This window comes from Sciurus vulgaris, assembly GCF_902686455.1.
Source record: "Sciurus vulgaris genome assembly, chromosome: 1".
Classification (NCBI taxonomy): Eukaryota; Metazoa; Chordata; class Mammalia; order Rodentia; family Sciuridae; genus Sciurus; species Sciurus vulgaris.
The window spans coordinates 116,749,484-116,762,332 of NC_136461.1; the positions used below are offsets into that span (position 1 = coordinate 116,749,484).

Consider the following 12,849-nt stretch of genomic DNA (forward strand, 5'->3'; position numbering starts at 1 on the left):
ATCCCCAGCACTGCAGGGAAAGAGAAAGAAAAAATTTTTAAAAGTTGTAGGAACAAAGATTCTTAAGTAAGCCTCACATACAAAAAAAAAAAAAAAAAAAAAAAAAAGAAGGGAAAATATGATTAATGAAAAGATTGTAATAGAGTCATTAAATATTGCTTTAAAAGAAAATCATACAGGGTTGGAGTTGTAGTTCAGTGATAAGAGTGTTTGCCTACCATGGGAGTCACTGAGTTCAATCCTCAGCATCACTATATAAATAAATAAATTAAATAAAGGTATTGTGTCCATCTACAACTAAAAAAAAATATACATATAAAAACAAAAACCACACATACTCAAAAAAAGACAATGCACAGCACATGAAAATAATATCAAGTTTTTTTTTTTTTTAAGGAAAGCACAAAATTACTTAAATGGATAGCAATTGTACAAGAAATGCAAAGAGTAAAACCACTTTGGGGGATGGTATGATAATAAAAACGTTTTCATTGAAACTTTTTCTTGTATAGTATTTCAAGGATGGTTTTACAGTAAGTAAAAGATAAAACAATGATTTAAAACATTTCAAATCAATAGTATTTGGCACTGCTGGAACAAGTGCATATTATAGAACTCAGTCTACTACACTGCTTTTCCTTTTATCTTTGTGTCCCTGTCTTATTACACATGTCTTATTTCTTTTTATCTTTGTGTCTCTATCTTATTATACATGTCTTATTTCCCTTAAGTGCCTGAAGAAGAACTGCCTTCTTCTCGGGGAATAGTCTGCTCTTTTGAAGCTCCACAGTAAACACTTACTTGTCCTCAGCTTTAGTGAAGATGATCTTATCCTGAGGATTCTTTGCTTTCAAGGAACATACTGGAAGTAGCTCTGGATACATGAAAACCTTGCTTGTGGCCAGGACCCAGGCCACCTGCTTGGGCAGACATGGCAATTCACAGGCTATAAGAAAAAACATCTGTGATAAATGGAATTCTAGGACTAAAGAGGACTTCACAAAAGCTTATGAATGTATGCCTGCATTTAAGTAGAGCTACCCTTATTTGATTTGGTCCCCACTTCCACCCTCCTGCCCTCACCAAAAATGTTTCCAGTTTTTCTCAACCTAACATACACCTAAGGGAAGTTCCATTCAAAGTCAATAAAAAGTTGATTCTTTCTGTCCTATGTGGGACACTTAACACACTAAGTTACATAAACACAAAACACCTAGTAATACCTGGCACATAGTGGATACTCAAAAAAATTTTTACCTCCTTCCCCCTTTAAATCCTTGAAAGATAAGAGACCTTCAACAATGCTTTCTTTCTTCCAGGATAAGATTCCAACTTCTTTAATCTCCCTCACAAATCTGGTATTCCAAATTTTATTTTTATTTGATTCTTACTTAACTTTCATTAAGTTCTCCCAGATTCCTCCTGAAGTTGGGAACAAAAAAACCATAAAAGGAATGAGACAATTCCGTCTCATTCGTTTCTGTCTTCCTATCTCAGCCTCTCAATTTCAGGTACCTCTGCCTTTCCAGAGACAAGAACTACTATGTTTGCACTAAATAGATAAAACAGACCATAAAACAGGCAGTTAGGGCAATGAGCCCCATAAAGCCTTTCTTAATGTACAAGCCACTCCATAAAATTAACCTATATAAATATTCCAAACATTCCAGCTGAATGCTTTGTTCTGGAGCAGTGGGAAAATTACAAGAGGCCAGACCTGAGTGAAGTCTAGACACTCAAGGACTAGGAGGGCACAACTAATCAGGAGGCCACAGGACAAATCAATAGCCTTAACACTCTTCTAATAACTGTTTATCATAGATATAGACCAACACCATTAGTACTTTTACAATACCAATTTAGCATTATATAGTAATCAATGACTCTACTTGCTAGCTATATTAACCCCAAGACTAGCACACCTGGATGGAAACCTGCTATCAGGCCCCCTCTTGCCTGGCAAGACCTCTGTTTCTTTTCTTCTCACTTTAATAAATCCTACTCTTTCACTCCCATCCTTCACTGCCCATGGGCTTTACTCTTTGAATTCAGGAGACAAGAATCTGGAAAGAAGTCACTGGCAGGTGGCTGGGATTTGCTGTGATGCTAGAGAGCTGGAACAGAGGTCCATTGGCCAACACCCAAAAATCTGGTCCTGTTGGCTGAAACCAGTCACTAATGGTGAGGGCACCCCCTGAAGTAAACAGCTACCTCTACAGCCAAGGGATCTAATCTCACTGCCAGCTACAAAAGCAGAGGCTGATTATTCTGTTTCAATACTATTCCTTCCAAAACTGTTACTGTTATATGACCAGTAAAAACCCAGAACACTAGGTGTAAATGTTATTACTGTATTTTGATATTTCATCAAGTTTTCATTACCAAATATAGCTATCAAAGCAGGTTGGCATCAGTGTCTATGATATCACATATTTAAATTTATCTATATTTAGTAACTATAAAACTCATGGATAAAAAAGACTCATGGATATATTTTATTTTATTTTAATTTTTTTGAGACGGGGTCTCATTAAAATTGCTGATAATGGCCTTGAAGTTAGAATTGTCCTGCTTCAGCCATCCAAGTCACTGGGATTACAGGTGTGTGATACCACACCAAGCAAAGCAGGTATTTAAAATCAAATCCATACACAACCCCAAATCCATAACAACACACAAATAATTTGCTAAAGCAGAAACAAATTAAGAAGTAAATATTTGGCTTTATGGAACAAAGAAAATATTTTCTTAAAAAATATTAAACAAATGCAAGATATAAACTAAACCTGCAAATTTCTTTAAAATACTGAACATGGCAAATGTACAACATCTCTAACTTGGGTTCTAACTGCTCAATTGCCATTTCATTCAAAATTGGGATATGATTTCTGTGTAATCATTATGTGAAGTGAAATGACACAGTCTTATGAAGAAGAGAATACCAATCTTAACATGGACAAACTTCACAGCCTGACTTACATCTTTACCAGACCCCAGTTTTCTAGACCGGATAACTAACTCCTACATATGATTCAAGTGCAAATATTAGCAAAGAGTCCCACATCTCTACTCCTATTCTGTCCTCTGACTCCATGCCTTATCAAAGCACAAATATTACATAACTCTACATATATACATACAGTATATATAGATACAGCACAAAGAAAGGATAAAAGAGAAAAGAAAGAAAGTATAAGTATTTTGTGTCCTTCCTCCTAGGAAATTATCCCTAGGAAATTATTTAAGACTCCTATCTCTTGTTGCAAATAAAAACTTGAACTTGACATATTTGTCCCCTACCAGTCTTCTTGACAGTTTTACGAGGGCTCCAGTCAATGCTGACGTGTGTATTGAAGTCTTCAATGAGCTGCATAGCTCCCATCAAGTTACAGGGTTGAAACAAGGTCTGAAACTTGGGGTTGAACTGATGGTGAAGGGCAATGGAGCTTTGAGCAAAGGTTCCCAGTTCTTTCTGGGAAAACAGAACATAAAGAAGATCTAAGAAATTCCTGACAATTAATACCAGCAGCCCTTGGACTCTGAACAAACTGTCCCTCCTACTTCAGAATAAAAACAGGTAGAAATTATAAACTCTTTCACAATTAATATTATTCCATGGAGACCTCTCTTTCTCACTCTCTTTTTTTTTCCCCCTTTTGGTACTTGGGATTGAAACCAAAGGCACTTAACCACTGAGTCACATCCCCAACCCCTTCTTTTAAATTTAGAGACAGGGTATAACTAAGTTGCTTAGGGCCTTGCTAAATTGCTGATACTGGCTTTGAACTCAGAATCCTCCAGCCTCAGCCTCCCAAGCCGCTGGGATTATAGGCATGTACCATGGTGCCTGACAAGACTTCTCTTTTGCTGAGTTCTCATATACTAAAGGATTGTGTAATACATTAATTTGTTCTTGTTTTATTCTCAGATTAGATGTTCAGCAGATTTGTCAATTTATGGGCTAGTTACCAAGGAAGAATTAAGGTTCTTAAGATTGAAGGTCATTATTATTTTTTTTTTTTATCTTTTGGTTTCTCTGAGTATCACCTAAAAAAAAATTCTCCTCATGATCCTCTGAACACAGAGGTGAATACACCCTGCTGGACCACCAAGGGGCCTTGAAACATTAGCAAACATACTACTCAAATCCCAAAGAGGTTTATCCAAGGAACACAGAGTACCTCGTTATCCATCCAAATTTCAGAAAATTTCTCCAAAATATCTCAAAATGTCACAAGCAAAATTAATTCTATATATAAAGCACTAATATTGACTCTAACAAATGGACAATGACTTCCACATCTATAAAAATATCAGTACCTAAATAAGTAAGAAGTCAGAATGGATCCAAAGATAAGGAAGACCCAATCAAAATGTCACAAGGATAGTATTAAGAAAATTGAATACATGTCTATCATTTCCTGGGATTCAATGGCTTATGTTCTGTAAGCAAACAGGAAGCTGCAGGACACAGTAGGCATAGCAACCCATGACATGCAGAAAAGAAGAACAAATGTAGATTATAATCAGTGAATAACATGAGAAATGACTTGCCAAGCGAATTTTACACTCAAGTCTTTAGAGTTAGAAATATCTGGAACCTTACAAGAAATATCCTGGTGGTACTGGCCTCCAAACTGAGGTTGGGATTGGAGATAGCGAGAAGGTGGATTTGGGTCAAAAGCTGAACATGCTGGGGAGGGAAAGAAAATAAAACATTTACATGTTATGATGTTACCATTTCAGGAACACAGGGACACCTTACCAAGATGTTGCAAATTTATCATATATATTTTGCTTTCTGGAGAGAATATGAAGAACAATGCAGGATCTTGGCATGAATTTCTCAGACATATTCCCTTGAGTAAAATGACAGAACCAGAGAAAGTTTAACCTCAAACGAGAGGGACTGAGGTTAGAAAGAAGAAGTAAAAACAATGTCTGGTATTGAAAGCTATTAAATTTCAGAATGGATTAAATAAAGATTCTTTGTAATCTCCGATTCTAAATACTATTAGGATCCTTATGTTCATTCTTGCCTAAGCCATAAGGGCATGAACATGATATCTCTCCAGTGTCCTAAGTGATGTGAAGATGAGATGCTCCACAGTTTCAATGGGAAGTAAGAGCTCTGACTTTGTAAGTTGCTCATTTTGGGCTTCAGTGTCAGATCATGAAATAATTTAATAATCACATTATCACGAAGAGTGTTACCTGCTGCATCTGCTGTTGGAGTCTCTTCCTCTGTGCTGAGTCCAGAATCAGAGTCTGATGAACTTTCTCACTCTGAGGCTTAAGTCTCTCCACCTCCTGTTGCTGTTTGGCTGATGATTTCTTCATCTTCAGTTGTTCAAGTAGCTCCTTCACTGTCCGATGTTGTTCATTTAACAAGTTGGCCAGTGGTTCCTCAAAACTATCCCCAACAGGGAGATAATTAAATTGAAACATTTCTGAAGGTCATCAACACATTCAATTCTTCCTAATGGTATGCTAAAAGAACCTGAAAAATGTCTACTTATTGCTAATCCCCAAATCCCATTTTAGACATCGAACTCCCAAAACTGTTATACGGATTCAAATAAGATGATTCTGGGGCTGGGAATGTAGCTTGGTGAGAGAGAGCTTGCCTAGCATGTTGAAGCTCTGGTTTGATCCCCAAAACCACATGTATAAACTTTCTAAACAAATCAAATGATTATAAATTGTGCCCCATCATATTCTTCTATAATTACTCCTCTAAGTAGTATACAAATGGAGAGGAAATTAAACAAGCAAGGAATAACAAAACAGCAATGAGGCTAGTGGTAACTCATTATTATTGCATCTTACAGACACATCCATAATACTCTGTGACTTGTCCTAACACTGAAACAGAATCTGCGAATTTTCAGCATTTGTTCACTAATTTAACTAGTACTCCCATCTTAGGTCTAACTTTTCCCATGTATCCATTAGGTTTCCCTGCCTTCCCTTCTTAAAAAGTCAAAGTCCTTCTAGAATAAAATAGGAAAAATACTGTTAAAGCACATGATTCTTACATACTGATTCCTATATCTTATCTCCTCCACTAAATTGAATGGTTTATGAAGGTGTAGCTTTCAGATGATTCCCAGGCTCTCTGCTAATACTGGTAAGTTAAAACACAGGACAAATGAGAGGCTGTGGGTCTGTTAGCTTTTTCTGTGTACTCCCCATGATACATACTATCTGGCCTCTAGCTGTCCACCTAATAACTGTATGCTGCTACTCACAAAGGATAACAATAGATTAAAGTACAGATCCAAATCTACTATAAAATTAAGTCCTCTATTTTCTGGGTTTAAGAAATGCCAACTTCACTGGGCACAACAGCACATGCCTATAATCCCAGAGACTCAGGAGCATGAGGCAGGAGGACTGCCAAGTGCAAGGCCAGCCTTAGCAAGACCCTCAGCAACTTAATGAGACCCCGCTTCAAAGTTAAAAAAAAAAAAAAAAAGAAGAAAGAAATGGGAATATACCTCAGTGGTAAAGTACCTCTGAGTACAATCCCCAGTACCAAAAAGAAAAAAGAAATGCCAACTTCATGTGAAAAGGTCAGTACATGTGTTTTAGGCTCCTAGGACATTATTGCAGGTGTTTCATGGTTTGCTCAATTAATGCCTAGGTGACTATAATTCTTAGTAACATCTACCAGATATTAGTAGCAAATAAAGATATCAAAAGGGACATACTGTATATTATAATTTAGGATAGTTTCTGTGGCTGGCCACATAGAGTCCTCTACACCTCTCCAGTACCACTCACCCGGAAAGGTTACTCTGAATGCCAGCTACTATTTTTTCTCCCTTCCCAAACAGATACAGCTTGTACTGTGGCTGCACTGCCCCATAACAAGGAGACTTTTTACTTGACACCTAATTGTCCACAGGGCTCTGCATGCTTATAAAAGTACATATGAGTAGCTGGGGCTGTAGCTTAGAGGCAGAGCACTTGCCTAGCATGTGTGAGGCACTGGGTTCCTTAGTAGCATAAAAAGAAACAAATAAAATAAAGGCATTTTGTCCATCTGCAACAACAAAAACAACAACAACAACAAAAAACACAGTAAGAAGATGGGAAACTATTAACTATAATTTCCTAAAAATCTTTTCGGAAATACACTTTTCCTCCACTCTTCAGCTTCAAAGTCTTTGGCCAGCCTACCGTAGGGCTTGAGGGGTATTGAAGTTAGGACGAGACTCAGCCACTCGTTCTTCCTCCTCTGGGCCATCATCTTCCATGTTGGAGAATCCCATCTCATCTTGAAACTGTGGGCAAAAAAAAGGAAAGTTTTCCTGGGGAATGGGCCTATTTAAGTCACTCCATCAGTAAGTCAAAAATGATAGTAGGACAGACAGGGATAAGAAGGACCAAAGGTGGGGGAGAAGATATTGGGATACAGTCACAGAGGGGGATAAAATCAGCTTTCTCAGGAACATAGATGTGCTGCCAGCTGCCTCAAGAGAATAGGATGTCTCAACCCTAATCACAGGGGTCCTATAAAGATCAAGGGTAGAAGACTAGCCGCCCCCCTCACCTGCAAACAGGCCTTAAAATATAAACCTATCAGCAAATACCCCCATCAAATAGAGCATTAAAGGTGGTATCAACATACCACCATGGGTGTTCTCAAATAGGTTTGCAGGCCTGACAAAACCAGAAACTAAAGGGATATAGACAGGACCCTTGGGGAACACAAGGGCCATCCTCACTCTGGAGAGAGACCATCCCAGGTCTATGCTGAATGTAGTTTTTTTTTCAGTAAACGTTGGCTATGTGTAGCCGCTTGTGTGTGCCTACAATAATCTGGCTTGATTGGGACAGAAGAACCAACAGACCATCTTCCTCCTGTGACATTCTCATGACAAAAAGTATTGATTAAAGGACAATAATCAGGCTGGTACTGAAAAGAGCTCACATCTGATCATTCTTATTAGGACTCCCCACAACTCTATAATTGTGAAGCACATTATTCCAAGAAAAGTCCTTCAACCAGCCAACTTTAACGATAAGGACAGAGGATACGCAACTCAGAAAGATCAACCTTTTACACAGAAATATCTTTTGTGAGACAAATTTATGGGTATGTATTTGTGCTTGAGTATTTAAACTACAATCTTTAAGGGTGCATCAAATGATAATTGGGGAGGGCATCAGAAATTTATAAGAAAATCTCACTAGGGAATAAACTACACATGGAAAATCAAGAATTTACTAGTTAGTAAAATGTTCTTGACACAGTATTCTTTTCTGGATGGATTAACAGAAGAATGACTCAGGCAGGCCCCCTTCAGGAAAAAGGATCTCATAGAATAAAAGGTCAAAGCTTGCTAAAGAATCTACTTTCCTTTCTTTTTTATTTTTCTCCCCATTATAATAATTTTTTAATTTATTTGAAGAATTCAGTTTCAAAGACTTTAAATTATAGCAGTCACAGAAAAAAAAGGTAGAGTCAGCCAGGAAAAGAATGATCAGGAACACTGCTTTTTTGTTTTTAACAGTAATGGCTTTATTCAAAAACACAGTTGCATAAAAGTATTAACTTCAAAGTTTTAAAGGGAGATTCTTAAGGAAGTTAACACACCATACACATACTGCAATATGAAGAGCATTAAAATAGGACCTAAAATTTCTACAAAATATAAAACCCACCCTTAGTTATTTACATGAAATTACCAACCACAGTAAGAAAATGGATAAGTGCTGAGTGATACTTGTCAAATTCTATTGTCATACTGTGCACATGTGCAAATACATAATGACAAATCCCATCATTATGTACAACTACAATGCACTAGTAAAACATGTGGAAGAAAACACCACCCCCAAATGTAAATAGGCCCTATCTGTGGAGATCTAAGTGTAGTTTTCAAACCAAAAAACCATAATTTTGATTGCACAATAGGAGTTTGGTTAAAAGTTATTATATACATTTCATTTTAAAAGTAAGTATTTTAGGGCTGGGGTTGCAGCTCAGTGGTAGAGCACTTCCCTAGCAAGTGAGGCACTAGGTTCAATCCTCAGCACCACATATAAATAAGTAAAATAAAGGTCCACGGACAACTAAAAGAATACATTTTTTAAAAAGTATTTTATTAATCTGGTACAGCACCTAACAATGAATTCTTTGAGACTAAAAAAGGATAGCTCAATTAGGAGAAAAATGTTAGCTTTTTATATAGTTTCCAATACCTGCCACAAAATATATCCCAAAGTCTTCTTTCGTCAATTGTGGAACTGTTGGTTTCTCCACAAATAATATAAGAATTTTTACTCAAAAACACCAAGTCCTATGTTTTAAACTAAACAACAAGCAGTAGTATTAACTATACTCAGTATTTTAAATGTTTCCAGTAGAGAAGTATAACTTCAATTAACTTGCTGATACTTATTTTTTTTTGTACGTGGGTATGAACTCAAGGATGCTGTGCCCTCTGGAACTACACACCAGTTTTTTTGTTGTCGTTGTTTTTTTAAAACAGGGTTATCACTAAGTGCTCAGGGTCCTCACTAAGATTCTGAGGCTGGGCCTCAAACTTGCTATCTTCCTGTCTCTTCTGAGTTGCTGGAACTGCAGGTTTGCACCACTATGCCTGCCACTGACACTAACTTTTAAAAAACTTACAAATACTCAAAACAAAGAAAAACTTAAATAGCCAGATAAAGCAATTGTCTTGAACATGGAGATGGTATGACAAAAGGGAAATGTCCTTGCCTACTCATTACACTGTATTTAGGAGCCATGCAAGAGTAATACATTACTCACAATTATGCCAAATATTTTTTTCTATTTTTAATGGACATTCACTTAAAAATAAATCTGAATTTAATAGTTAGCCCCAAATATTTTTTTCCAACTGCCATTATATTCCAATTAAATGGTATATCTGGGCTAGGGAATAGGCTCAGCTGGTAGAATGCTTGCCTCGCATGCACATGACTGTGGATCAACCCCCAGCACCCAAAAAACAAAAGGCTACATCTGGTAATGCTTCAAAACAATAGGAATAATAACTAAGGATCTACTTGGAAATTATAAATATTGCACAGAGTTAGTATCCACATCATTGGTGAAGTCAACTTAAAAATATGAATTTGAGGGGCTGTGATTGTGGCTCAGTGGTAGAGCATTTGCCTAGTGAGGCACTGGACTTGATCCTGAGCACCACATAAAAATAAAGGGATTGTGTCCATCTAGAACTAAAAAAAAATATATATATATATATATGTGTATTTTTATATATATATCAACAAATCATATATCTATACAAATCATATATCTATGCAAATCATATATCTATACAAATCATATATATATATATATATATATATATGGCATTTTCTTTATCCATTCATCCACTGATGGACACCTAAGCTGTTTCCAGTTTGGCCACTGTTAATTTTTTTTGCTATGGATGTGGGTATGCACATATTGCTATAGTATGTGGACTTTAATTCTTTAGGATAAATATCAAGGAGTGGTTGAACTGGGTTACATAGTGGTTCCATGCCTAGCCTATTGAGGAATAGTGGTTGTATTAATTTACAGTCCCAACAACAATGTAAAAGTATTCCTTTTTCTCCACACCCTCTCCAGCATTTTTGTTTGTATTCCTGATGACTGCCACTCTAACTGGTGTGAGATAAAAATCCCAGTACAGCTTTGATTCATATTTCCCTTAGTGACACTGAACATTTTTGCATATATTTGTTGGTCATTTGTGGTTCTTCTTTTGAAAAGTGTCTATTTAGTACATTTGCCCATTTATTAAATTGGTTATTTGTTCTTTTGGTGTTGAGAATTTTTAGTTCTTTATATATTCTAGATATTAATCCTCTGTCAGAAGAGCACGGGAGCAAAGATTTTCTTCCATTCCTAATTGTTTCCTTTGCTATATGGAAGCTTTTTAATTTGATGCCATCCCATTGATTAACCTTTGGCATTATTTAGGGATCCTGTTTAAAAAGTTGTCACCTGTTACTATATGCCTAGAGACGTTAACCCTAAATTTTGTTCTAGGAGTTACAGTTTCTGATCTAATTCCTAGGTCTTTGAATCATTTGATTTGTGTGGAGAGAGAGATAATGGTCTAGTTTCATTTTCTACATACGGATAACCAGTTTTCCCAGCATAATTTGTTTAAAAAGCGTCTTTAACAAGGATGACTGCAGATGTGTGGGTTTTGCTGTGTCCTCTATTCTTACCATTGGTCTATGTGTCTGTTTGTTTTTATGCCAGTAGCATAGTTTTGTTACTATACCTCTGTAGTACAATTTAAAGTCAGGTATTGTGATGCCTCCAGCATTGCTTCTTTGGTTTAAAATTGCTTTGGTTATTCTGCACCTTTTATTTTTCCAAATAGATTTTGGCACCACTTTTCCTCGTTCTGTATAGAATGTCACGGGTATTTTAATGGGAATTGGCACTGAAAATGTATATTGCTTTTGATAGTATGGTCATTTTAACAATTAATTTTGCTTATCCATGAACATGGGAGGGCTTTCCATTTTCTGAGGTCTTCTTCCTTTCTTCAATGGTCAATAGTTTTCATTTTAGAGACCTTTCACTGCCTTGGTTAAACCTATGAGAAGCTTTTTGTTGTTGTTTCGGTTTTGAGGCTACTATGAATGGAAACTCTTTCTCAGCAGATTCATTGTAATATATAAGAAAGTTAATGATTTTTTTATGTTGATTTTGTAATGGGCTACTTTTCAGAATTTATTGGTTCTAATAATTTTCTAGTGTTTTTTTGGATCTTCTAAATACAGTATCATATCATGTGCAAACACTGATATGTGACTTCTTTCTTTACTATTTTTGTCCCTTTTATTTCTTTCTCTTGCTTAATTGCTGCGGCTAGAATTTCAAGCACTATACTAATTAGGAGTGGTAAGAGTAGAAATCCTTATGGGTTTTTTTGTTTGTTTTTTGTTTTTAATTTATTTTTATTGTAAACAAATGGGATAAATGTTGTTTCTGTTTGTACATGGAGTAACAGCATACCATTTGTGAAATCATACATTTACATAGGGTAACGATGTTTGATTCATTCTATTTTCCTTCCTCCCCCATTCCCTCCCACCCCTCTTTTCCCTCTATACAGTCCCTCCTTCCTCCATTCCTTGCCCCCTCCCAACCCCCATTATGTGTCATCATCCGCTTTTCAGTGACATCATTCGCCCTTTGGTTTTCTGAGATTGGCTTATCTCACTTAGCATGATATTCTCCAATTTCATCCATTTGCCTACAAATGCCATAATTTTATTATTCTTTATAGCTGAGTAATATTCCATTGTGTATATATATATATATATATATATATATATATATATATATATATATATATATACCACAGTTTTCCTTATCCATTCATCAACTGAAGGACATCTAGGTTGGTTCCACAATCTGGCTATTGTGAATTGAGCAGCTATGAACATTGATGGGGCTGTATCTCTGTAGTATGCTGATTTTAAGTCCTTTGGGTATAGGCCAAGGAGTGGGATAGCTGGGTCAAATGATGGGTCCATTCCAAGCTTTCTGAGGAATCTCCACACTGCTTTCCAGAGTGGCTGCACTAATTTGCAGTCCCATCAGCAATGTATGAGTGTAGCTTTTTCCCCACATCCTCTCCAACACCTATTGTTGCTTGTATTCTTGATAATCACCATTCTAACTGGGGTGAGATGGAATCTTAGTGTAGTTTTAATTTGCATTTCTCTTATTACTAAAGATGGTGAACATTTTTTCGTATGTTTGTTGATTGCTTGGAGATCATCTTCTGTGAAGCATTTGTTCATATCCTTAGCCCATTTGTTGATTGGGTTATT

At 36.4% G+C, this 12,849-nt stretch overlaps 1 protein-coding gene across 1 annotated transcript in view; it reads right to left on the minus strand.

Annotated features, from left to right (window-relative positions):
* The window catches only part of GON4L (gon-4 like), a 90,766-nt gene that overhangs the window by 18,736 nt on the left and 59,181 nt on the right, over positions 1–12,849 (minus strand). The window contains 5 exon segments of the mRNA XM_079105011.1: positions 802–946; positions 3,301–3,472; positions 4,607–4,693; positions 5,215–5,413; positions 7,186–7,289. Of these exon segments, the coding sequence (XP_078961137.1) occupies positions 802–946; positions 3,301–3,472; positions 4,607–4,693; positions 5,215–5,413; positions 7,186–7,289 (707 nt within the window).